Below are 26,780 nucleotides of genomic sequence, written 5' to 3'. Positions count from 1 at the left end.
CTTTTGTGCTTCCGTGCTACACAAGCTCCACTTTGTAAAGTTTGAAGGTTACAATCTTCTACACTACATTTGCTCTCCTGCCTTAGAGGACCTGGGTTGCACCCTTTTTTTTTTTTTTTTTTTTGGTGTCACTTGACAGTTATGCCTCCATCTGATGGTGACCTGAGGTCATGTTGGGCATAAAAGGTAACCTTGACTCTGGGTATTCTGCCACAACTAGTGACGTCGCGTTACGTGCGTTTTACGTCATGTGCCATCGTCTGGGAAACGGCTTATACTTCCAGTTCCTGTTGTAAAAAAAAACGCTCATGTTCCATTTAAGACAATACTTCCCTTCTAAAATTCGTACACTAGACTGCAGTACGCATAGTGTTAGGGTACAGTACGTCATTTGAGACAAAACTTCAGTGTTTACTCTCCGATGCGTGTTTTCGCAAGAGAAGTAATGCGATGAGTAAACATGCACCGTGCCACCTGCAGACCAACTAATTGATAGAGATTTGTTGACGATTTTATTGCTGCTAAATTAGTTATTGCCGCTCTAGCGTGTTATGAATTAGTTGTTGCAGCTGTAGTATAATAACGCTTGGAGAGCTAGTTAGGTGGTAAAGGGCATTGCTGCAGACCATGGGAAATGAATGGGTAAATGACATGTTGAACATCATATTTGTGCCCTCTCCCTAGTAAAATTCCCCCCAAAAAATACAACAAAAGCCAGATGGTGCATTTGGCTGATGTGTATAATTCAGAAGGTCGTAGAACTTTATAGTTAGAGCATCAAGGTATGTCGCACCACCATGAAACACATTAAGTTTAAACAGACGTATCAGATGTAAGCTTTTTTTACGATATTCAGTAGGCAGTGTTAAAAAATGAATTGCCCAAACATGTGTGCCATGACTGCTGATTTGTGATCATGACTGCTGATCAATACCCCTGTGTATTGATGAAGTACAGTGTAAACAGTGAAATTCTTCCAGCATCAAGTACTTTGCTTATTTTCATTCTGTCTCCTACAATACAATTCAATAATTTTTTTGATCTATTCTTCTCTTTTGTAAATGTAAAATGTCCTATACTCTCACCAACCACTTTAATTGGAACCCCTGTACTCATGCTCATTCATGCAAGTCAGCCAATCATGTGGCAGCAGCATAACACACAAAATCATGCAGATACAGGTTAAGAGCTACAAATAATGTTCATGGCAGACAATATCTAAAATAGCCACTCTTTACATCTGTGGTGAGCAGAAAAGCATCTCAGAACATGTTGAACCTTGAGGTGGATGGGACTACTGTTAGTCAAGAATCGGAATCCGAGGCTGCCAAGGGCACTAGATCAGAGTGAAACTGGCCAGTTGAAGATTCGATAAAGATGAGTCGATGCTGGTTTGTCATTCATTTGACTTGTTAGTCACATGCTGTAAAGTCCTATACTTGATTCTGCAGACTTGACAATGTTGTTGTTTTGTCTCTGTGACAGGTGTTATGTTTTCTGGTTATATCTATGACGATGTTTACATGGACAGCAGTAATCTAATTATTGACTGTACTCTGATTAAGATAATAATGTGATTAAGGTGTTTACATGAGTCGCTTTTAGAATACTCCTTTCATGTTCCCGTTTTACATGTTATAGAACATAATTAGATTAATGACCCGCGTCATTACGTCACCGCGCCATGCCGTCCGACATCCCTCCAGAATTTCACGCATCAACATACAAATCATCTTTGTTATGGTACCGTATACAGTTTTGGGTGTTTTTATTTAACTTTTTTACGAACGCTTTAAGTGCAGTTAATTATTTGTCATGCTATACGTGCTAATAGACAACTGAAAGCTGAAACTTGAAGCTGTGGGCTGCATCTCAAACCACGTACTTACTGTCTATATAGTAGCCGAGATACATGTATTTTTCCCCACTACAGGCCTATAGTAGGCAAGTATGCGGTTTGGGACGCAGCCGAACTCTCTTGTTTGCCATAAAATGTTGAGAACTGCCGTGTGTGATCGTGTCCTATCGCAAAATGCGGTGAAAACTCACACGACGTTCATTATGTGATTAAGGTGTTTACATGTCTGTAATACACTTCCATAATGCGACTAAAATAGGAGTACTCCACCTGTCTTAATTCGATTAGAGCTTAATTCGAGTATGACCTTAATTAGATTAAGGTAAGTAAAAATTCCTGTTTACATGGTAGTTTCTTAATCAAAGTATGGTCTTAATCGGGTTAAGAGTGGATTATTGTAGTCAATGTAAACGCAGCTTATATATCTGTCTATTATGTGTCTCCATCTGAGATTCTTGTAGGTACAGTATCACAGAATTGTTTGAATGAATGTTTTTATAAAACTTGTATGGAATTATTATTGTAACCAAAATGTGAACTGATTAGATTTTGGAATCGATCCAAATAGGGCCAGAGTAGTGCTAGTCGAATTTCATGCTTAATTTGGTTGAATGTTTTAATGCGATTTTCAAAAATCTCAAAAGTTTTATTAAAACATCCATAAATGCTATTTTAAAAATTTAAACCAATACAAAGGTAAAGCACAGCCTTCTTAACCTGATAAACGTGTTTTACAGCCTGCACTACTCCCAAACTCTGCACACTTAGGTGTAAAAACAAACAATAAAATAAACACCAGTACAACAGGCAGCACTTCACCTAAGACTGCGCTCATAGCAATGGAAGGGTCAAATATCGCTTCAGAGATATGGAATTGGTACTGCTTTGAAGAGTCGGATGAACAAGTTTATGTAAAATGTAACGCATCCTAAGTGGTAATTTCGTCATTTTCGACCTCAGCACGTTCAACAGAAGTGGGGAAATTTGACACCCCATGTTTTCTTTTGTTCTACTTGTTTCTCACTTTTTACTTTTTATACTTTTATTGTTCCACATAAACGCTCATTATTGTCTTATTCATATTATTTTTCTTAGTTTTTATATTACATTGGAAGACATCATTTTTAAAATATGTTATTTATTTATTTATATGTATGTATGTATGTATGTATGTATGTATGTATGTATGTAGAATTAGGGATGCACCGAAATGAAAATTCTTGGCCGAAACCGTATATAATGAAAAACTTGGCCGAATACCGAACACGTTTTTTCCATTTATTTTGCTATTTTTTTCACCATTGCATAAATGAAATAGTCAAAATGTGCTTTTTACTATTTTGTCTTGCTTTTCAAAGAAAAAAATCAATTGCAAAAACTACAATTTCAAAATATTTATTTAACACTGAACATTTTTTTTTCCATTCCAGCAGGCATAAGCTACCAACAAGGCACAATATAACTTTAAGTAAATAAATTAGTAAAATAAAAATATTTTTATGTGGTCATCTTTGAGCCCCCCTTGAATAGCCTATGTTAGGCCTATAACTGACTGCTGAAAGAATGTAACACTCTGTAGCCTAAAACTAAAAACTGCATTGACAAGAGTGCAAAAAATGGTTCTATTTGGTTATATGCGGCTGATTATATTCGGGATATATACCGCTCGCGTCCCTGTACACCTCACAGAGTATTATAGTAGATATAGGATTTGTCTGCCTGCCCTTAAATGAATACGTCTTTACCTGCTTCCGTACTCTACTCCCTTACGTCTCAGGATGTGACAGAAACATGCTCCGGAACAGAAACAAAACAAACGCACGTGTCCACAGCTTACGCATGCACGCACCCCCTCATCGAGGTCGTGACATTCGCGCGTCTCACTTTGGTTGCAAGGCTATTTGGTCGCGTCATCAAACAAGTCATTGTTCGGTCAAATTTAGTCTGCGTTTTCACTTATTCGGCCGAACACCGAAAATGCCCTTTTTTTCTCTTTTTTTTTTTTTTTTTTTTTTTTTTTTTTTTTTTTTTTTTTTGGGCTAATTTCGGTTGCTGAACATTCGGTGCATCCCTTATATATATATATATATATATATATATATATATATATATATATATATATATATAATATAATATAATATATATACACACACACAAATATATATCATACAGTATCTCACAAAAGTGAGTACACCCCTCACATTTTTGTAAATATTTGATTATATCTTTTCATGTGACAACAGTGAAATGTCCAAAGTGAAAATGTCCAAATTGGGCCCAATTAGTCATTTTCCTTCCCCAGTGTCATGTGACTTGTTAGTGTTACAAGGTCTTAGGTGTGAATGGGGAGCAGATGTGTTAAATTTGGTGTCATCGCTCTCACACTCCCTCATACTGGTCACTGGAAGTTCAACGTGGCACCTCATGGCAAAGAACTCTCTGAGGATCTGAAAAAGGAATTGTTGCTCTACATAAAGATGGCCTAGGCTATAAGAAGATTGCCAAGACCCTGTCACTGAGCTGTAGCATGGTGGCCAAGACCATACAGCAGTTTAACAGAACAGGTTCCACTCAGAACAGGCCTCGCCATGGTCGACCAAAGAAGTTGTGTACGTGCTCAGCGTCGTATCCAGAGGTTGTCTTTGGGAAATAGACGTATGAGTGCTGCCAGCATTGCTGCAGAGGTTGAAGGGGTGGGGGGTCAGCCTGTCAGTGCTCAGACCATACACCACACAAGCATGGTCGTGGGAGTGTCATAGTCTGGGGCTGCATGAGTGCTGCCGGCACTGGGGAGCTACAGTTCATTGAGGGAACCATGAATGCCAACATGTACTGTGACATACTGAAGCAGAGCATGATCCCAGCATGTATTCCAGCATGACAACAATCCAAAACACACCTCCAAGACGACCACTGCCTTGCTGAAGAAGCTGAGGGTGAAGGTGATGGGACTGGCCAAGCATGTCTCTAGACCTAAACCCTATTGAGCATCTGTGGGGCATCCTCAAACGGAAGGTGGAGGAGCACAAGGTTTCTAACATCCACCAGCTCCGTGATGTCGTCATGGAGGAGTGGAAGAGGACTCCAGTGGCAACCTGTGAAGCTCTGGTGAACTCCATGCCCAAGAGGGTTAAGGCAGTGATGGAAAATAATGGTGGCCACACAAAATATTGACACTTTGGGCCCAATTTGGACATTTTCACTTAGGGGTGTACTCACTTTTGTTGCCAGCGGTTTAGACATTAATGGCTGTGTGTTGAATTATTTTGAGGGGACAGCAAATTTACACTGTTACACAAGCTATACACTCACTACTTTACATTGTAGCAAAGTGTCATTTCTTCAGTGTTGTCACATTAAAAGATATAATCAAATATTCACAAAAAATGTGAGGAGTGTACTCACTTTTGTGAGATACTGTATGTATGTATGTATGTATATATTATATATATATATATATAATATATATGTGTGTGTGTGTGTGTGTGTGTATATGTGTGTGTGTATGTAATATACACACATTTATGAATGTGTGTGTGTGTGTATATATATTTATATATATATACACACATTTATAAATGTGTGTGTATATATATTTATATATGTGTGTGTGAGAGAGAGTGCATTATGTTAAATTATAGCCTTCGGATGTGCTTTTTTTTATTTCACTTTCAAATGCATAGTTCTTTGAAACTTGAGTAGTTTTGGAACAACCAAACAAGCATTTATTTCCTTGAAAATACCTGATTTTTCACTGCATATTTCTGTGGTCTGTTTCAGGATGATGATCTTGAGGAAGGTGAAGTAAAGGACCCCACAGACAGAAAAATCAGACCCAGACCTATATGCAGGTTCTTTATGAAAGGTAGGCTCTGAAGTTGCTGATTTAAAATGTTGTAAAGTCAGATGAAAGGAGGATTTTGTTCTATTATTTTTGCTTCTAAAGCACGTCTATTGTGGTGTAATAATAGGGTATTGAGTCAGGTAATGAGTTGTAGCTAGACTTATTAGTGTGTTGTATATGCCATATGTATGTACTGTACAATACACCGGTGCTTATACTGGTCAAATATCTGACATCCTCCTTTGTGTCAGTCTCTTTAAAAACTGACAAAAACCCGAAGCACCATATACATGCGCACACAGCAAACTCCTGCTGCATTCAGGCAGCTTTTCCTTGCTGATTCAATCCAAGCTAAAGCAATCACCGTGCGAGTAGTGGAGAATGTAGGATTCATACAGCTACAGAGAGCTATTTGCCTCTGACAGCACAACAGGCTAACAGCAGATTGGGCTTGAGAGTCACACAAGTGAAAGCCAACCACCCTCAATCTTGTTACATTTATTCATTTAGCAGACGCTTTTATCCAAAGCGACTTGCAAATGAGGAAATACAAGCAAAGCGATATGTCAAGCGGAGAACAATACAAGTAGTGCTACCATACAAGATCTTTTAATGTAACCTTGTTACATTTTAATGCACAGATTTTGTGCTTCGTTACAGGTGAATGGGTCACACAAAATCTACACACTAAAACTGTCAAGATTAAGATTTTATTATAGTGCTTTTATCATGTTGAATGATTTAATCAATTGAAAATGGAAATCCAAACTACATGTTCAGGCAATGGTTATTTTTGCTGTATAGAAAATTTTGTTTTGAGACACAGCTGTTTCATATCACACATATTAGATTTTAATTTTATGTATTTTTACATCATGAATATGGGCTAAGATGGTACTAAGGTACTACTGTGGTGTGGTGGTGGGGGGGGAGTGGGGATGGCTGTGCACAAGGGGGCGCTATTGTACAGCGATTGCTGAAATGTAGACTTATTCATTTTGGTTCAAGGCCTGTGAAATTTGCCTAAAAGATTGAACTTTTATAAACATGTATATAAAACGTTTTAAACATTCAGCTCAACAGTGGTATTAAAATGAAACTTGATTTTTCTGTGTCTGATAGGTAACTGCACTTGGGGCATGATCTGTAGATTTATCCACCCAGGAGTCAACGACAAAGGCAACTACTCCCTCATCTCCAAGCCAGACCCCTTTTCTCCAAATGGAGCTCCTCCTGGAGGTGGAGGCCCTCACCCACTCATGCCCTCCAACCCCTGGGTATGAGATTGCTAGTTATTGCCACCATAGTTCTTTTCACCTCATGAACAGGCAATGGGCGTGTTTAAGTTACACATTGATAATGCCATCATGATAAGCTAATTTCAGCAATCAGTAGTAACTCCACGGACAATGAAAATGACGCAAATAGTTATGTCTTAAGCGTCATAGATTTGAGCTTTGTAGCCTGTACTTCCCCGATGATTATATAATTATAGTATAATGACACAGATTCTGTCAGATAATGGATAATGATGATATGTAAATTGAGCATTACTCGCTAATTGATTTTAATTATGTTGTAATTCACCCATGTATTCAGTCTAGTGTTCTGGTATGATCAAATAACTGTCCCCACCCACTTTACCTTTTTTTTTCCCACAATGTTTGAGTGAAATTATTTAAATTCAGTGTGCTGTGCTTACAAATACAAGTTTAAAGTATTATTTTTCCATATTAATTGAACTTCACAAACCCCTAATGCATGATAATATTAATTTAAAAAAAAATAGTTGCAGCTGTGTATGCATTCTTAACAAGTAAGACAAATGTCAATTTATCAGGTTTTATTTGAGATCATGGCAGGGTATCGACGCCACTGGCTGTGCTGAAAATACACACACAGTGTAATGTACACCTCTTTATTTGCATGCAGCTGTTGCCAATAATGTCAGGTCATTTTTGTTTTGGACAAAATGCTGCAGGGGTTTTTTGTTTGTTTTTGTTTTTTTGTTTGTTTGTTTTTTAAACCTCATGGACAGACTTTTTGAATGTACGATCCTGTCCGAAACTATTGGAACAGAAAGATCATTTGATTTTGCTGTAGACTGAAGACAGTTGGTTTAATAATAATGATGATGATGATGATGATAATGAGTCTTTATTAGTCACATAAATAATTTCACCGTGCTGTAATGTATTTTTCGCATGTCCCAGCATGTTTGGAACCTGTGGTCAGAGTGCAGGGTCAGCCATGATACAGCACCCCTGGAGCAGAGAGGGTTAAGGGCCTTGCTCAAGGGCCCAACAGTGGCAGCCTGGCAGTGCTGGGGCTTGAACCCCAACCCTTCTGATTTGTAACCCAGAGCCTTAACTGTCAAGCCACCACTGCCCCTGTTTGAGAATAGTATGAGAAGAGAGTTTATTATTTCAACTTTTATTTCCTGTTATTTATATGTAGATGTATTAAATGATATAGAAGATAACACATTTTGTGTCAGACCACCCAGTTTGTTGGTGAGCAAAAACATGTGACAGGTGGTTTTTGTTACCCAGGTATGTCCTGTTAGATTGATTGTTTAAACAGTAAATAGCACTGAACATCTACTCTTGGTTTTAGCCTTCACTTTCATCTGTGAAGACTGTAGCACAATCCACCATTCGAATAAGACTTCGAGAGCCGAGATGTAGAGGCCATACCACAAGATGTAAACCACTCGTCAGCAATAAGAATCTTAAAGCCAGATTGGAATTTGAAAAGAAATACAGAGATGAGCCACAAAAGTTCTGAAACCAAGATTAACCTCTACCAAAGTAATGGAAAAGCCAAAGGCTGGAGAAAGAAAGGATCTGCTCATGAACCAAAACATGCACGCTCATCTGTGAAACATGGTGGAGGTAGTGTCATGGTTTGGGATTGCGTGACTACTTCTGGAACAGGCTCACTAATCATTATTGATGATGTAACTCATGATGGTTGCAGCAGAATGAATTCAGAAGTTTAAGGAACGCTTTGTCTGAAATGCATCCGAATTAATCAGGAGAAAGTTTAACATGCAGCAAGACAGTGAGTACCTTTACATGGACAGCAGTAATCTAATTATTGACCTTATTTTTATTGACACTGTTGTGATTAAGGTGTTTACATGAGTTGCTTTTAGACTGTTCCTTTCATGTTCCCGTTTTACATGTTCTAGAACATGGATCGAGTAACGGCACACGTCATTACGTCCCGATGCGACCCCGTCCGACGTTCCCTCCAGAATTTCACGTATCAATATACAGTTCGTCTTTGTTATGGTATCATATACAGTTTTGGGTGTTTTATTTTTAATTTTACGAAAGGTTCAAGTGCAGTTAATTATTTGTCATGCTATACGTGCAAATAGACGACTGCTTGAAGCCATGGGCTGTGTTCGGTGCGGACGCAGCCATGCTCTCTTGTTTGCCGTCAAACAGCACTTGATGTGTGTATGTGTCCTGTAGCAAAAAGCGGCAAAAACTCCCACACGACATTAATAATTAAGGTGTGTACATGTCTGTAATGCACATCGATAATGTGACTTAAATAGGAATACTCCACGTCTTAATTTGATTTGTGTTTACTTCGAGTATGACTTTAGCCGGATTAAGGTCATCAATAATCGCTGTTTACATGGTAGTTTCTTAATCAGTGTTGTTTTAATAGGGTTAATATCGGAGTATTGTCCATGTAAACGTACAGCTGCATTTTGACAACAGTTACAATATTAATTTTAATAAGAGTAATAGTGTCATGTTTTTAACCGTTTGTAGTTACATTTAATGTCCAAGACTTTAAATTTATCATTTACATTATAAATAGTCTCTCCCACACCAGCTTTTCTTTTTCCCCTTTTTTTTCTGACTCTTTTTATGGTGATGGAAAAAAATGTCTTTGTCTGGCAGAAAACTTACTGACTGTTACAAAGCCTTGATACTTGAGATACCTCTGCAGAGTGATTCATTTCTCTTTGTTAAATAGTCTTTAAGTTTGTCAAATGCTCCATTTAACAAAGTGTTTATTATTTTGCTTGGAGTATTTGGCGCATCCACCCCATCCCTTTGAATGAGCTGTTACTATAGAAAAATTAGCATATTAGAACGAGAGCATAAACAATAAACCTTTCATTTGTATTTGGAACAGAATCAGATTATTGCCTGGTGAATACAGATGTGTTGGATGAATTTTATCCAATTATTTTTGTATAAAGTGCCTGTGTGTGTGTGAACTTTGGGTTCTCCTTTAGACCGGTCCTCCTGTAGAGGAGTTGCCTCCTCCCCCCCTGCCCACGGAGCCTCCTGTGGAGAGTGCCTGGGAAAGAGGTCTCCGACATGCCAAAGAGGTACATGCCAATCTTGTGAAAACCCTAATCCGAGTCAGATGTCCTACAGGGTATTTCAGAGCTATTGTAGTGATCACCTCTTAAGTGATGATGGTTGGACTTTCTGTAACTGTTCAAAGTATTTATGCAGTTTGTGTAGTGGTTTTAGGTTTTTCCCCCATTTAGCTCTTTTGAGATATCATGCTAAAAATGCTGTTGTGTTTGTGTAACATCATTTTATAGTACAGTGTATCCTCTCTTTATACAGCATAGGTTGTTGAGTAGTCCGTTAATTATGGAGTTTATTTTATTGTGAGAAATATTGTGTGGGGGATGTTTTTGATGCTAATTTAACACCTTGGTTGCCTCAGGTATTAAAGAAAGCCACAATACGCAAAGAACAGGAGCCTGACTTTGAGGAAAAACGCTTCAATGTTACCATTGGTGAAGATGAATGGGAATTCGACAAAGAAAACGACTTCTTCAGGGAACGAGGCTATCGCATTACCAGGGAAATCAGAGATCCTGGGTATGAAACCTCAGAGTTTAATCTTTATTAGCAGGCCTTGCTTAGCCAGTGTTGTTGATTTAGTGTACATCCTATTCCAATTGTAAACACTGGAGCTTTGACTGATTCAGTAAAAAATTAACCACTTGATAAGCTAAATATTTAACACTTGGAAAGGATTTTTTTAGTTCGGGACTTTTGAGATCACCAGGGTCATGCAAAACTCCTATTTTCTCGAACTACGAAAAAATATCATAACAGACTTTTTATCCAAATTTAAACAATTATTTACGACCTTGTCTTGCCTTGTCTGATTTAGTAAATGGCTGAAATGTGTCAGTCAGTTTCATAGCAAAACTTGGTCAAAGTGCATTAGACAGTAGACAAACCTGTTTAATCCCCAGAACCATAACCTGGTTGTACATAATGTCATGTTCTGTTAAATATTTAACATTTTTTCTTTTCTTTTTTTTGTTTATTTTGTGTGTGAAAGCTGTGCAGTGGTGTGTAGTAAATTTTGTTTGTCACAAGACATTTCCATGTTCTCAAATTCTCTGAATGATTTTCATTCCTTATTTTAAATTTTTTCACATTGCAGTGAAGTAGAATTCCGAGACCCTGTATATGGGTAAGCATTTTGTTGACCATTCTAAATTACTGTAATGGTTTTATATGTCTAATGCTACTATTACTACAGTAATGTCTCACATTTTTATGTAATTTAAATCACTGTTTAGTTCTCTTCTGCTTTCAACTAGTTTGAACCCTCCGTGTTACAGTGACCCATATGGTGATCCTTATTATGACTATGAAATGGAGGCTTTCTGGAGAGGTGGCCAGTATGAGAACTTCAGAGTGCAGTACACAGAGACCCCTCTGCCATACCACTACAGTGTAAGTTTATACATCCAAAACAAAAAAAATGCTCGGCTTCTAGCAAAAGTATGAGAGTGGATGGCTGAAAACGAATGGCTTAACAGTCCCAAGATTAAATTTTGTAAACTCTATCTTCTCCTTGAGTATACGTGTTTTAATCAGCATGTGCGGGTATGTTTGTTTCAGGATCGAGAAAGAGATCCCCGTGAGCGGCACAGAGAGAGGGAGCGTGAGCGAGACCACCGCGAGCGAGAGCGCAGGCAGAGGGAGCGGGAGCGGGAGCGAGAGCGGGAGCGTGAAAAAGAGCGGTTGCGTAAAAAGGAAGAGTGGGAGCGAGACCGACTGAAACGTGACGAGAAAGAAGGGAGACCCAGAGAGCGGCCGTTAAGGGAACCACGTGAGAAGAAAGAAGAAAAGGACAAGCCTCTTAAACCTCGTTCGCCTATCAGTATGCCACCCAGGTAAGCTCCATTTCTCGGCCTTTTCCCTGTTTCTCTGTTCCTGTCGTACCAGCATAATGCATCTTAAGATCTGATTTTAAATCCAGTTTCTTCCACATTAGTAAAAAACTTTTTGTTTTTTTTAATTAACACACTGCAAATGCGTTTAATATAAATTTAGTCAGCTGATCAACAGAAACTATCTATCTTAAAATTATTGTCATTATAGCTTGTTGCTTTGTCAGACATTACATGGTAGACTGAACTACAGACAGGACTGCACTTATGTTGCATAATACAGTTGGTACTTTGCTGGTGTGGCAACATCATGTTTGTTTTGGGTTTTTTTTTTCTATGCCTCCTGGGATTTTCTTGCTAGCAATGTTTGTACCTCTGACTTTGCGTGACATTGTCCTGTTTCACTGTTAGCCTACACCTTGGCAATCATTGCTGTAGAAGAGAAAGGGTCCGGTTTCAATATGTAATTGCAGGTATTGAGAAAAGGAGATGCCCTCTTCATTTTTTTTTTTTTTAAATGCACCATGCCAGGGATACTAAACGGGAAGTGTATTAGCCTTACACCCTTCTCAGAATTGCCACTGGTTTCCGTAATGTGTATGCTTGTATCTGAATCTGAGTCTTTAACTGATCTAAATACCTAAAACATCAGATTTTCATACAAGTCCTAAAAGTAGATAAAGAGAACCCAATTAAACAAAAGAGACAAAAATATTATACTTCATGCTTTATTGAGGAAAATGATCCAACATTACATATCTGTGAGTGGCCAAAGTATGTGAACCTTTGCTAGATTATCTGGTGCGATTCCCCTTGTGCAGCAATAACTGCAACTAAACGATTCTGGTAACTGTTGATCAGTCCTGCACATCGGCTTGGAGGAATTTTAGCCCATTCCTCAGTACAGAACGGCTTCAACTCTGGGATGTTGGTGTGTTTCCTCATATGAAATTCTTGCTTCAGGTCCTTCAACAACATTTCTGTTGGGTTAAGGGCAGGACTTTGACTTGACCATTTCAAAACATCAACTTTATTCTTTTTTAACCTCTCTTTGGTAGAACGACTTTTGTTCTTAGGGATGTTGTCTTGCTCCATGACCCACTTTCTCTTGAGATTCAGTTCATGGACAGATGTCCTAATTCAGTATTTCTTGTTTCATTAATTATGGCAAGCTGTCGGATGCTGCAAAACAGGCCCAAACCATGATACTACCACCGCCATGTTTCACATATGGGATGAGGTTCTTATTGTGGTATGCAGTGTTTTCCTTTCTCCAAACATAATGCTTCTAATTTAAACCAAAATGTTTTATTCTGATCTCATTCATCAGCAGACCAAAATAATCCAGCTTATTCTCCAGTTTTCCACCCCAGGGCTCCAGATGGCGACTAAAATGGTCGCCAACGCGACTAACTTTTTAATTTTGCGACCATGTTTTTTCTGCCAGTCACCAGTATCCACCATTACCCACAAACAAAATTTAAAAACAAATTAAACAGAAATTACCATACGTCTTGTTGTGTTAGGCTACTGAACTCTCATCTCCTCTTGCCTCTGTGTCTGCCTGCCCTATCGCGTGTACTCCTGTATGGTTTCCAAAAAATAAACTCTGTACTCTTGTCCTGCAGTGTTTGAAGCGTCGACTGTATAGATGAACTGAAACAGGTTTAAGGTCACGTTTATCGGGTTAAAAAGTTGGAAGTCTCAGCTTTATTAAAGGTGTTTAATTTAGTTTGATGTTTTAGTTTGTTGGAGTGTGAATTTATACGTTATATGTAGGCTAGCTAACTGCGTACTTAACTAACATTAGCCAGCTGACAAGAAAACGAAATGTGCAAACAAAAAAATATCAGACTTTCTCATTCCCTGCCCGTCCAAACCCTGCCTCCTCTACATCAGATGCCGACGATGTTGAGACCAACTTGACCGGTGAAAGTTCTCAAGTGACATTTGAGTCATCCCAGCCCATTTCAATTGGTGTGCAATCTTTTACCGATGATAACAGCCAAGCGCCGTGAGTTGAGTCTTCTTCTCCTGTCCCTGCGGCTCCCATCCTGACAAGACAGTTTAAATCAGCTTGGCTACAAGAGTTTGCCTGGTTACGTTATGACTATGGGAAAATGTACTGCACCTTTTGTGCTAAAGCAGGACACGATATTGCTGGTAAAACAGAGTACATTACCGGTTCAGTCATTTTAAAAAAGAAACCATGAAGAAGCATGGTGACAGTAAAAAACATAAGAACGCCAGGGATTGTGTCATTGCTAGGTCTGCCCCTCGTGCCACCCCCAATTGTGAAAGCAGTGCAACGTGCTAGTGATAAAGTCGCAGAAAAAGAGATGAGGGAATTGAAAATAAAATTCAATGCAGCCTACATGATTGCAGTGGAAGAAATACCATTTACAAAGTTTAGGTCTCAAATTCTACTGATGAAGAAGACTGGTATGGATGTATCAGAGACACATGATATTGATACAGGTAATATGATCCAATATGATGTACTGAACATTGCACATTTAGCGTATGTAAAGAATACATTGTGTAAACTATGGGAGGCCGAGTAAACAAAGGCAGACAGTACAGAAGGGAAAGAAAAGGCAGTGTGAGGTAGCCATTTAACATCATCATATGACATCACTATATTTTGGCTCTTGAAAATTTGATTTGGCACCTAAATATTTTGGTTTTAGGAGCCAATGGCTCCTAGATTTTTTTTTTTTTTTTTGGCTGGAGCCCTGCACCCTCAATATCTACAACTGTATGAAGCCAGACCTATGTACAATAGTTATTTTTGGGATCCGCATATAACCCCACCTAGAGAACAGGGATATTAACTTGGACATCCTAGCACAGACACATACATGCCCTATACCACCCTGGAATATATAGAAACCAAACACCGTAATGTATCTGACCCAATATAAGAAGATGGTGACCCACGCCAAGATGCCGTTTCCGACTTCATAAACCCGTAAATACAGACGGATCCAAGAGGGACAATAGTGTGTCTGCAGCAGTAGGGTTCGGACAACAGTGACTTGGTATTTGTATTCTTGGACAAAGCTCAATTTTCACAGCTGAGGCCAGTGCTTTGCTCCTAGCCCTAGAGCAGGTAGAGAGCACGTACAACTGGCACTTTTTAATCTGTACAGACTCAAAATCTTCCCTCCAAGCACATGTATCTTTAAATAACGAACATCCCATAATTGCCAGCATCCTCGTTAAAGTGGATTCTTTACTGAGACAAAATTTCAACGTCCTTTTTTTTTCTGGATACCAGACCATATGGGACTGTTTGGCAACAAACAAGCAGACATTGCTGCTGAGGAAGCCCTCAAATTGAGAATGACAGATTGTTAAATCCCACCATCAGATCTTAAACCAATAATAAACTCGTACATCTCCAAAAAGTGGCGAATGGAATGGGACCTGTGCGTTCATAACAACCTACACAAAATCGACCCTGTTATAAACAAACGACGATTCCTTAATTTCCCCTTTGAAACTAGACATGATCAGACCATATACACAAAATGCCATATTGGATACTCAAGACGTACACATGCTTTCCTACTGAACGGTGGAGAACCTCCAACAATCATTCTTGTTTTACAGGAATCACATGTTGAACATATACTAATGGCCTGCCCTGCCCTTAACAATACTAGACAACGCTTTTACGCAAAATACATATTGAGAATTCTTCCAAAATGTCTCACCAGGAAAAATCCTGGAGTTCTTATTGAATATTAAAGTGAAGGCCCTTATATAGCTGCTGCTGCTGCTGCTCTTGACGCTGCTGAAATGTTGTAAGATTTTATTGTTGTAATGCTGTAAGAATTACTGGAATGCCCTGCTTTACCTACCTTGATCTTGCCATGAAAATTGCCACTGATTCTGGCATGGCATTAAAAGAACAATAAATAAATAAACTGTTCTCATTCATCCACAAAACATTTTCCTTCTGGCTTTTCTACGTTATCTGCAACACACCATTTGTTGTTCAGTGTTCTCCAGATGGTGGACTCATAAACATTAACACTAAACAATGTGAGGGGCCTTTAGTTGCTTAGAAGTTACCCTGGGTTCCTTTCTGTCCTTGTGGACTGTTACACATTTTGCTCTTGGAGTGATTGTTGGTAGAACACTCCTGGAGACAGTAGCAATGGTCTTGTATTTCCTCAATTTACACAATCGGCCTGATTGGATTGGTCGAGTCCAAACTCTTTAGAGATGGTTTTTTAACCTTTTCCAGCCTGATGAGTATCAACAACTCTTTTTCTGAAGTCCTCAAACATCTTAATTTGCTCGTGCCATGATGCACTTTCACAAACAAGATAAGACTCTGATAGATCCCTCTTCTTTAAATAAAACAGGACGGTCACTCAACCCGTGATTTGTCATAACCATTCATTGAAAACAGCTGATTCTAATTTCACATTCAATTTAACTGCTAATCCTAGAGGTTCACATACTTTTGCCACTCACAGATATGTAATATTGTATGTAATATGTAATATTTGTCTCCTTTGTTTAACTGGGTTTTCATTGTCTACTTTTAGGACTTGTGTGAAAATCTGTTGATTTCTTTAGGTCAATATATATGCAATTCTAAAGGGTTCACAAATTTTCAACCAACACTGTGTGTGTGTGTGAATAATGCTGTTTAAATTTCTTACCATACACAATATATATTAAAATGTATATATTCTGTATGCTTAAACAACAATACAGCGTTGAAAAAAATAATTGAGCTACTTATTAGATAATTGATTCAAATATCTTCACTACTCACTGCCCAGCACTGACTAATGTACAAGTAGTTATATTATTAATAGAGCTGGCCGACATGAGTGCGCAGAGCAGTGCTGGCAAGCAATGCTCATGAACAGAGTGGGCACAAACATCCTTCCTGAATTGTTTTGAAATTATAAAAAAAACTATGTTCAGTCCTTTTCAATCCATCAAGTTGCAACCTTCCATATGATTCCCCAAGTTGATGTTTCACTATAGGGCCGGAACATGATACAGCTGTTAATCAGCATGATTCAACCAGGGACATCACGCTTTGCACAATGATCACAAATGATTACAAATCAAATTATTACTCACATAAAGACATGAGTTATGTCATGAGACCAGCAGAGTAGTGTAATAAAGTGTTCCCATACATTAGAGTACTTTGGTCATAGTGTGCCTGTGGTGATGGTACTTTCCATTCCATAAATAAAGTATTTAGTAAAAAAAAATAATTTGTCTAAATTAAGTGACATAACATGTCGCACAGCATATAATGAAATTAAAAAAAAAACCTTTTTATTACTGATTTTATTAAGTAGTAGTTGTAGCACTAATAAAGGTAATTGTCTTTATTTAATTGATGGAAGCAAACTTTGGACACCCAGGATGTCTTGACTGACAAAACAGAGTTAGTGAACCAATACTGAATTTGCTGTTTGATGTGTAGTCATTTCGGTGTTATGCACTAGGAAGTGACTCTAGTATATAATGATGCAATTTGTTACACCACACAGGTGAAACTGCCTTAATCTGACGCAACTGTCTGTCTCTGTGTGTGTGTGTGCGCGCGTGCATACGCACGCACGCCTGGAAGTGATTTAATCCACTTGTGTTGCTCTTTTCTTGGTCAGGTCATTTATACCTCTGCACATTTAATTTGTGTGCAGATTAAAGTCCCCCTTGCCAGCACATGAGTCTGTGGACAAGTGTATCCTAGATTTTTATACTATGTAATTTAATGAAGTATTTACAAGTTAAGGTTTCCATTCGGGTATGTGTGTGCAAAACAAAAAAAGGAAAAGGTCTGTAGTTCTGTACTAGATTAAGCAGTTTCTGCTGTTTTGCTGTATTGCTGTGAGGGTAAGATCTCCCCTTGATGCATATGTGATGCCATGCTGCATTCTGCTATCTGATTATAGTCAAGCTGTAGTCATCCCAACTGATGGTTTTTTTTTTTCACTGTTTGAGGACCCAGGGAAGTATTTCAGCAGACCAAAAGGAGTATTTGACAAAATACTGCAGACGAGCTGATAAACGTAGGAGAAATGGCTGTAAACAAGAACCAGCTCTGCTTCGGTAGCAGAAACTCTGTTGCAGTTTATCACTTACATTTATGCAAATTCTTTAACTGAAGTTCACTGGGCAGAGTCTAGCTACTGATCTAGTGAAATTAGGCCAGTTTCACAGACTTTCATGGATTTCTGTGTGTGTGTGTATATGTATATATATGTGTGTGTGTGTGTGTGTGTGTGTATATATATATATATATATATATATATATATATATATATATATATATATATATATATATATATATATATATATATATATATATATATATATATGTGTGTGTGTGTGTGTATAATCTATCTAGTCTGGTAAGCAAACTGGGGACTTGTTAAAAAATCAACAATGGTGAATTCGATGGAGTAGGACGCAAAGTTGGAGGCTCCTGCTGTTTTCGATTAAAACTGTAATCAATTTGTGCTTTTCGGTCATACAATATATTTTGACTTATTCTACTCTGTTTCCTTGTTTGCAATTTTAACTTTGTGGTACGTTAAAATGTCTGGAAAGAACACGAAAACCCATGGTAGCATTCAGACATGACTGAGGCCAAGTGTGCGCTCCGTGAGCGAGTCCCCTTCTCCCCCTGTATCCGCGTCGCCGAGCGGTGACCCTGACTTCACCGCACTCAGGCTAGAGTTGCTGGCTTTACTGAGGAAGGACATCGCCGATATTTTTAAAAAGGAGCTCCAGAAGATTCTCGGGGAAGCGCTGTCTACTATCCAGCTTGACCTTCAGGCCGTGAAGACACAGCTGGCTAGTGATAAATTTGTTACCGAGGCTACCATATCAACACTGAAAGGTACTGTTGGGGAAATGGAGCACGCTTTCTCCGGTTGCACCAATGACATAGCTCATATGAAGACTACTATCGAGTCTCTCACTGCGACCGTGACTCAATTAGAGAATAAATGTGAGGATTTGGAGTCGAGGTCACGGCGCAATAACGTTAGGATAGTGGGAGATCCAGAGGGTGCTGACACCTGTACGACTGCTGCTGTAGCGGCCTTGTTAAAGGAAGCGTTTGGTCTGGAGAAGGAGCCGATTTTGGACCGGTCCCACCGGACCCTTCAGCCGAAGCCTGGTGAATGACCACGAGCTATTGTGTGCAGATTCCACTATCACAGTGACTGTGTTGACATTTTACGCCGTGCGAGAGAGATCCAGCGGATTAAAGCGAGGGATTTGACCATCTCCGTTTTCCCTCACTACACAGCCAAGACAGCCCGGGCCGCGTTTAACGAGGTACGGCGTCAACTTTGTGGTATTGAGGGCGCTCGCTATGGAATACTTCACACGGCTCGGCTTCGCATTACATATAACGGTGTTCAGAAGGACTTATTTCAGCGGAGGAAGCAGGAGACTATGTTAAACTCTTGATATCGGGGTGAACTGCATCACCTACACAGCGGTGTCTTTTTCGCTCTTCTATTATTTTTATTTTTTGCACTCGGCCTTCCAGCTCTACAGAATTCTGATTTTTATTGAAGATATTGTCGTTGCATTACTTTGCCTAGATTTTGTGGACTTACTCCTCTTAAAATTACTTCTGTATTAATTTGCTTCTGTTTTGATGCTCTGACCGGGTTAGAGTTTCTGTTTATTTAACTTTATTAGTGTTATCTCCTCGGCTTTACGTGCTACAATGTTATATTATTTGTTACAAGTCTTTGAAATGTAAGGACGTTATATTTATTATTGTGTGCAGACTGTTTATCATTCTTGGTACTTTTGTTGGTTAGTCCAGCTTATTCTCGGAGTTGTTTTCACATTGTGGACAACGTTCGGTTTTTGTAGGATACACTGCTGTCTCATTTGTTTATGGAGACTTTGGGTGTGTGGGTGTTTGGAGGATTGTGAGAGTAAGCGGAACATGCCAATGCTTTGAAGGATGTAATGTTATTTAATTGAGAATCTGTTTTTAGAGGATTTAAACCTAACATGGTGAACAAATTATATTATAGAATTCAAGTAATTTTACTGGGGTTATCTCATACGGTGTAGCAAGTAATAATGTGGAAAGACCTTTGTAATATCACAGTCTAAAACTGGATTTAAAGAGAAGCAAATTAGTAAATGAATCACTTGAATATGAATCACTTGAATATGAATCACTTGAATATGAATCACTTGAATATGAATCACTTGAATATGAATCACATGTAAATGAACCATATGAAAATGAATAAATAAATTAAAGTCAAAAAATCAACAATGAAAAACAACATGTCTAAAGGCAATTGGACGGAGAGGTATGTGTTTATACTCCCCCACTTAATTTTAAATAGATTGTTAAATAGACATGTCTCATCTGTTCATAATCTATGGCACTAGTCAAAAGTGACTACATGAAGCACTACACATGAAACATAACATAAGCAATAAGGAATTTATGTAACCGGACCTTTTATAAATTTTAGCTGAATACTCCTTATATAAACTATTTATTAAGTATCACACTGTCATATTGCTTCTTGTGCTATGAAAATAGTGTGACCGAACATTACCACTTTGAGGAAGCAGACAGGTGTCCACTTGAACTTTTTATTGTAGCTTTGAATGGTCTCATGTTCCTGAAATCAAAAATAAACAGCTATTAAAGTGGATTGTGTATTGAATTTGTGACCTAATGCTGTCCTAAATTTGGATATGTACCTAGAGTGTTTGTGTTAATGGCACGTTAACCTGTTTCGCTGACACTGTGCTGTCTGTGTATCAGTCAGTCATCAATGACTGGACTGAAAGAAAAGTGTGTACGTGCATATTTCTTTTCTTAAGATCTTTTACTAAATATTCTCGGTTCCCTTCTGTTTCCTCCTTTACATTTTTCTCCTTTCCATAAACAACAGGGCTGATTTCCAGGGTTTTTAAAGTTAACTTTGAGCATTTCTTCCTTTGAGTGTTGCTAACTGTTGAAATAGTGTATCTTGTAATTCTGTACTTTAACTTTACATGTTTGTCCTTTTCTTTGCTTCCTTACCCGAATTACATCACTGTACCACGTCACAAAGGTGCAGTTATAACATCATCACTGTGAAGTAGTGGAGGTTTCCTGGCTTTTGTTTGTGTGCGTAACTGATATGAGGCAATAAGCCCGGGTGAAATAAAGGCGTAGAAAGGAAGTGACAGCCTTGCTGCTATTTTTTTAATGAATGAGTTAGGAGATACCAAGTTAATTCTACCTGGAACTTCCCAATGCACCGCCAGTTACCAAATGCTATTTAGGTCAGTGCCTATTATCATCTGAAATTTACCACAGATGACAAGTTGCCAATAATACTTACAGGAGCTAAGTGTTAACAGCAGTGATTATTTATTTATTTTTAATCCAAGAATGGCTGCAACTAACAATTATTTTATTAATCGATTAATCTGTTGATTATTTCTTTGATTAATTGATTAGTTGGCTTAAAAGGCCAGTTTTTATTTTCTGTATTTAAAAACAAAAAAACGTTTTCACATTCTACCCAATGGTGTCCCTCAAACAGTGTGCAATTTGAAGGCTATGAAAAAGGTATTAAATGTATCTATGTGGGCTATGCTATACATTGTGCAAAGAATCTTTTTAAATATTAAAATTATTTTTAAAAAAAACAAACTGATTGTCCGCAAGCTTTAAGCAGAAGTTAAATCACTATATTAAAATTGCTTAAAAAAAGAAAAACATAAAGCACAGTGTCAACTGGTAAGAGGTTGAATGTTCTGCAGTAACACACACATTCACTCATCTGAACACAGTAACATGTTACTTTATTCTGTAAATGTATGACAGTTCATACATTTTATATACAGTTACATGTTACATTACAGTTACTGCTCTCATAAAAACACAATTACTTTTGTTTCTAAATATCTTGCGCCTCCTTTCTTTTGCGCGCTGTGTGATTGACGCGCATGCATGGACTCATTCAGTGAAGTTTAACGGAGACTCACTCGCTGTCAGGACGAGTCTTTATGTAAAATGGAAATACTGGTGTGAATTTCTAACATTTACAGATAAGGATATAAAGGTAAAAATGTCATTTCTGCCCTGAAGAAAACCTGTCTGGAACACATTAAACAGCACACGCATCTGTCGCAGCGTCTGACACGACAAGTCACGTTAATTCACTTACGAGTTTGTTTGAAGCACTTAATATAAAACATTCTCATGTTTTGGACAACCTGGATCGTGCACTTTTCCTGCAACAGCTCACTCTGTGACCTCCGCTGTGTTTCAGATGTTTTATTCATAGAAATGTGTTTTTCACCATTGTGAAGTTATGTCACTGACGGGGGGTTATCCACAGTCACGTCATGGACCCTACTAATCCATAATCAAATACGTTGTTGTTTATTTTAATTATCGATTTTATCGATTAGTTGTTGCAGCCCTAAATCCTAAATTTTGGATTAGTCTTAATTAACCCAGAGAATGTCTGGGCTGAAATTGGTTTGCGTTTTCTCATTGTGGACAAGGTGCCTGTAATGCTCTCATGAAGTCTACAAAGTGTGTAAAATGCCATGGGCGCCTCCCTGTTTACCTTTTGTTAGCAACAAGTTAGCCAGGTTACTGTGATGAGTGTTGTAATTATCTTCCTCAAAATTAAACCATACAGTCATTGTTCTAGATTTAGTGAATGTGTCGGTATGACGGTATGTTTTCTTTGGTTTTTCCTAATCGGAGGTCCGAGATTCTGAGTTGTGACATTTACTTGAATGTTGCATTAACAGAATAGATTATTAGTTTCCTTTTTTGGATTTGCCCATCCAATGAGAGTCTGTTACTGGATGCCACTTTTCCTAAGTTAACATTTAATATGTAAAATTCCAAAGTTTAGGGATTATGCCTGGTCATTCTTTAACAATAAATAAGCCCATAAGCTATGGTGTGTTTAATTTGATAGTATTGTTTTAAATGGACCTTGTCAATCTTTGAATCCCCTTGCTGTTTGAAGGTGGTCTTAGTATTTTATTTTGCTTAGCATGCCCACATACTCAATACATTACATACATTTCTGATGACAGCATTCATCTGCACTTGCCCTGTCTCTCTCTCTCTGTTTCACTGGGTCCAGTTTAGCCTCATGGCAATATAAACCCAGGGGGTGGAGCTTTCCGTCTGCTGCTGATGAAATAAGAAGTCTAAATACCGAAGCAGTGAGGGTTGAATGGATTTTCTTTTAAAAATAAATAAATATAAAATACCCGAACCTAGCCTGATATTTATCAACTGTGTGTTAAATCTATGATTTCAAATGTACAGTGTGAGGTCTTAGCATCAGAACAGCAGCACTTTTCTTTGATCTTCTGATAGACTGCTTGTGAATAGCTTCGTATGATTATAGCATACTAAGTGCTCATACAATCACAATAAATTATTAACTAGAATCATTAAGTCATTAAAAAAAAGATATAATTAGCTTTTTCAAAAAGCGATTTGGACTGAAGTTTATAAATCTGTTTACCTCTACGGTCCAGAGAAATGTGAAAGTGTGAGTATATTTGATCCTATTGCTATAAGAGGGATTGCATTGGCAAATGCATTACTATTTAAATGACACGTGGCATAGACTGTTAATGTTTGCTAATCGAGCATACTTCAGTGGCACTCCCAACAATGTTTCTTGTTTTAAAATATACACATCTTTATCAATCCCCTTTTTTGTCATTTTTGTTTATGCTTTTATTGCAGTCTTTATTCTAAGCCACTTTTTTGGAAATGCAATACCTCACAAAACAAAACTCTGGTTGAATTGAAACATGACCCCCTCCAGCACCAAAACTCACAACAAGGAAAGTTTGATGACCGATTCTTTTCGGTTCTAAAAATAACTCTGTTCATTGCATCTATTTTTAGCACCAGTGTGCTTCCTGCCTTTGGATTGCATAACCCAAAAGGAATTTCTCTCTAGCCAGTGAGTGCTGGCTGAACTGAATTTCCCTCTCAAGAGACCCAAAGGCACTCGGCATTCTTTTCGATATGCTTTCATGATGAGAGACTTAAAGTCATTAGTTGCCTGTATGCCTATATTGCAATCTGAAGCTTTTTCTAAAGTTAAAAAAAAACCTTTTGCTTGAACAAGGGGAAATCCTGACGTGACCTTTTCCTTTAAACAGACTTCCCCTTAAATATGAGCACAACATCACTTTTTTTTTAAACAGATATAAAACAGACAGTACAACCTGCATCTTTATTTTCTTCCTTGTTGAGGATGCAGTCATTGTTAAGGGACCAGAGATACAATCATATTTTTAGAAATCTTCACACTACGGGCAATTGGTCGGTAGTTTAAAAGCATCCGATGATAAGGGCCGATTATATCCTGTCAATAAGAAGAGGGCGGAAAAACACATCGATTTCGTGCTGTGTGTAAAGATGATGTCAAAACTGCAGTTTGTAAGCCCTGCACTGCTAAAATTTTATACTGGACGCTGCAGCAGTGAAGCGGGAGTTTCGGCGTTGAGCCTAATTCTTTTTTGTTGCACTGCTCAAGCTGAATTAAAGGGCCAGTACACCGTTGAAAGATTTAAATGAAGATGACTTGACAAAAAAGTGTATATTGCACAGAAAAATATATTTGTAGAGTAGTATATTTCATATCCAGTTAATGTTAATATTTAAAAGTTTATATTATATATTACCAGTTTGATGTTCAGTGATTAAGTAGAAATGCTTTTGTTTGTGGTGAGTGAATGTGAGACAAACAGGAGTGTTTTTTTTTTGTTGTTGTTTTTTTAGAATTCAGTCAATGTTAATATGAATTAATAACATTCAATAAGTTAAGAAATCTTACTTTAATCTTCAGAATTTAGTTGGTGTTAATGAGTTTCCTGTTTGAGACCAGTTACTGTGAAACAACTTGCTGAAATGAAGTTTTTATTTGCATTTCCTTCAGAACTGTGGAATTAATTATTATTAATTTAAAATAAGGCATAAAAGGCAGAACTATCACTTATCGATTTTATTTTATTATTTATTTTTTTATTTAAGGTAACCCATACATGAGTCCTGAGTCATAAGACTAACAAACATGCCCCGGATGATGTCACATGCATTCATATGTTGTTGTGACCATTTATATCTGGTGGTATAAGTTTGTCATATTAACATTACTAATACATGACAAAAATGGCATGTGGTATAATCTGTTGTAACAACAGATTCTTTCCAAGTAAGTTTGTGAAATGGATACATCACTCTAATGACACCCTAATGTTCAAGTAAAATGTTACCCAGGAAAATCATGAAGCCATGGTTATTATGCAAAAGTATCTATCAAATTTTCCTTGTTGTCGGTTTCTTTATCAAAAACCAGCATTGCAATGTAATGTAATCATTTCCCCTAATGTGTGGAGAATAACTGAGCTATTACTTCATCACTGCCTAACATAAACAATCTCTTCTTAGACGAACTTGCAAACAATGTGTTACTGGTATCTGCTAGCGGCAGTGATCTTGATGCGTTCCTTTCAAATAAATTTGGTGAATGTGGAAAAACAACTTCAACACAACTATGTATGTGGGAGTGTGTATATACGTCACTGTCACATGCTCGGTGCAAGGGAATGATTTTGTATAATCGAGCAGAGAAACTCTGGAAGGTTCTGGAAATACAACCTTGGCTTGTGTTGTTTGTAAAGCAGTGCATTTGTCAAGTGGCATGTGCATCACTGTGATTTAGCACTTCTGTCCTGTGGTCACAACCAGCATTTGCCCAGAAAATGTAGTGACAAACAAAAGCCTGAAAATTACCCTATACCCATTCCTTTTCTCAAGAGGGCCAATGGAGTCGCAGCCAAAGAAGGAGACAGTGCCCATGGTGAAACGGCCAGATGAATGGAAGGACCCCTGGCGCAGGTCAAAGTCTCCAAGACGAAGACCTGGCCTCATGGGGTCTCCAACCCGCGGACGCAGGCGGCATAGGCCCTCAGGCTCATCTGTGTCACTCTCTAACACATCGCGGTAATGTTTAATATTATCACTTAAATTGCACATTGTATTTTGAGCTGTGGTATGGATACTAAGTGAAATTGAGTACTAACTGAATGGTATTTTCACAGATCATCATCGCGGTCTTCATCATACACAGGTTCCGGTTCCTCTCGCTCAAGGTCACGGTCTTCATCTCTCAGCTCTTATTCCACCCACTCCTCCCAACATAGCTCTTTTACAGGCAGCCGTTCCAGGCAAGAATCTCTCATCCATCCATGCACACACACACACACAGATGAATGCACCTAATATACAGTACACTGGAGGGTCAGGTTGCCTGTTCTTATTTCACTCTTTTATTTATTTATTTACTTAATGGGAAAGGAAATTTCCTTTGCCATAATAATACAGGAAATTGCTTTTCTTTAACCAGTGCTCCAAGGCATGTGGTCTCTGTTAAACACTTTTGGTAAACTATTATTATTATTAACTTTGCCCTTTTTCAAATTTTCCTCCTTTTTTTCTTCCTTTTTAAAGATCGAGATCCTACTCATCATCTCCCTCCCCTACACCTTCCGCCCAGAGAAACGCAGGCAAGAATAAAGCAGAGCAGCCTCCTGGACCAGTGAAGGGGTACATATACACACCACTATTACTATGCACCTAATACATTCATACACACTAACTCATTTATAGACATATTACTCACACTCTATCACACTTTGCTTAGAGTAATTAGTCTAATGGTACCACTGAATTAAAAAAAAACAAAACTTGGATTTGCGAGGGTTTGCTAGCTAGCTTGGGACTAAAAAAGACGTATCAACCACTTTGAATATGTATCAGTTAACCAATTCAGGCATATCAATAAGCCTAGGTAAAGTCCCTGCTGAAA

At 38.1% G+C, this 26,780-nt stretch overlaps 1 protein-coding gene across 2 annotated transcripts in view; it reads left to right on the top strand.

Moving 5' to 3' along the window:
• The window catches only part of zc3h18 (zinc finger CCCH-type containing 18), a 39,204-nt gene that overhangs the window by 5,067 nt on the left and 7,357 nt on the right, over window positions 1–26,780 (top strand). For both annotated transcript variants that reach the window (XM_053622974.1, XM_053622975.1), the window contains exons 3-12: window positions 5,639–5,723; window positions 6,825–6,979; window positions 9,967–10,062; window positions 10,413–10,570; window positions 11,148–11,177; window positions 11,329–11,443; window positions 11,612–11,886; window positions 25,730–25,915; window positions 26,014–26,139; window positions 26,423–26,518. In XM_053622974.1, coding sequence (XP_053478949.1) covers window positions 5,639–5,723; window positions 6,825–6,979; window positions 9,967–10,062; window positions 10,413–10,570; window positions 11,148–11,177; window positions 11,329–11,443; window positions 11,612–11,886; window positions 25,730–25,915; window positions 26,014–26,139; window positions 26,423–26,518 — 1,322 coding nt within the window. The remainder of the gene's footprint in view (window positions 1–5,638; window positions 5,724–6,824; window positions 6,980–9,966; window positions 10,063–10,412; window positions 10,571–11,147; window positions 11,178–11,328; window positions 11,444–11,611; window positions 11,887–25,729; window positions 25,916–26,013; window positions 26,140–26,422; window positions 26,519–26,780) is intronic.

Source organism: Ictalurus furcatus, chromosome 4 (assembly GCF_023375685.1).
Source record: "Ictalurus furcatus strain D&B chromosome 4, Billie_1.0, whole genome shotgun sequence".
Classification (NCBI taxonomy): domain Eukaryota; kingdom Metazoa; phylum Chordata; class Actinopteri; order Siluriformes; family Ictaluridae; genus Ictalurus; species Ictalurus furcatus.
This window is presented reverse-complemented; position numbering and strand designations above follow the sequence as displayed.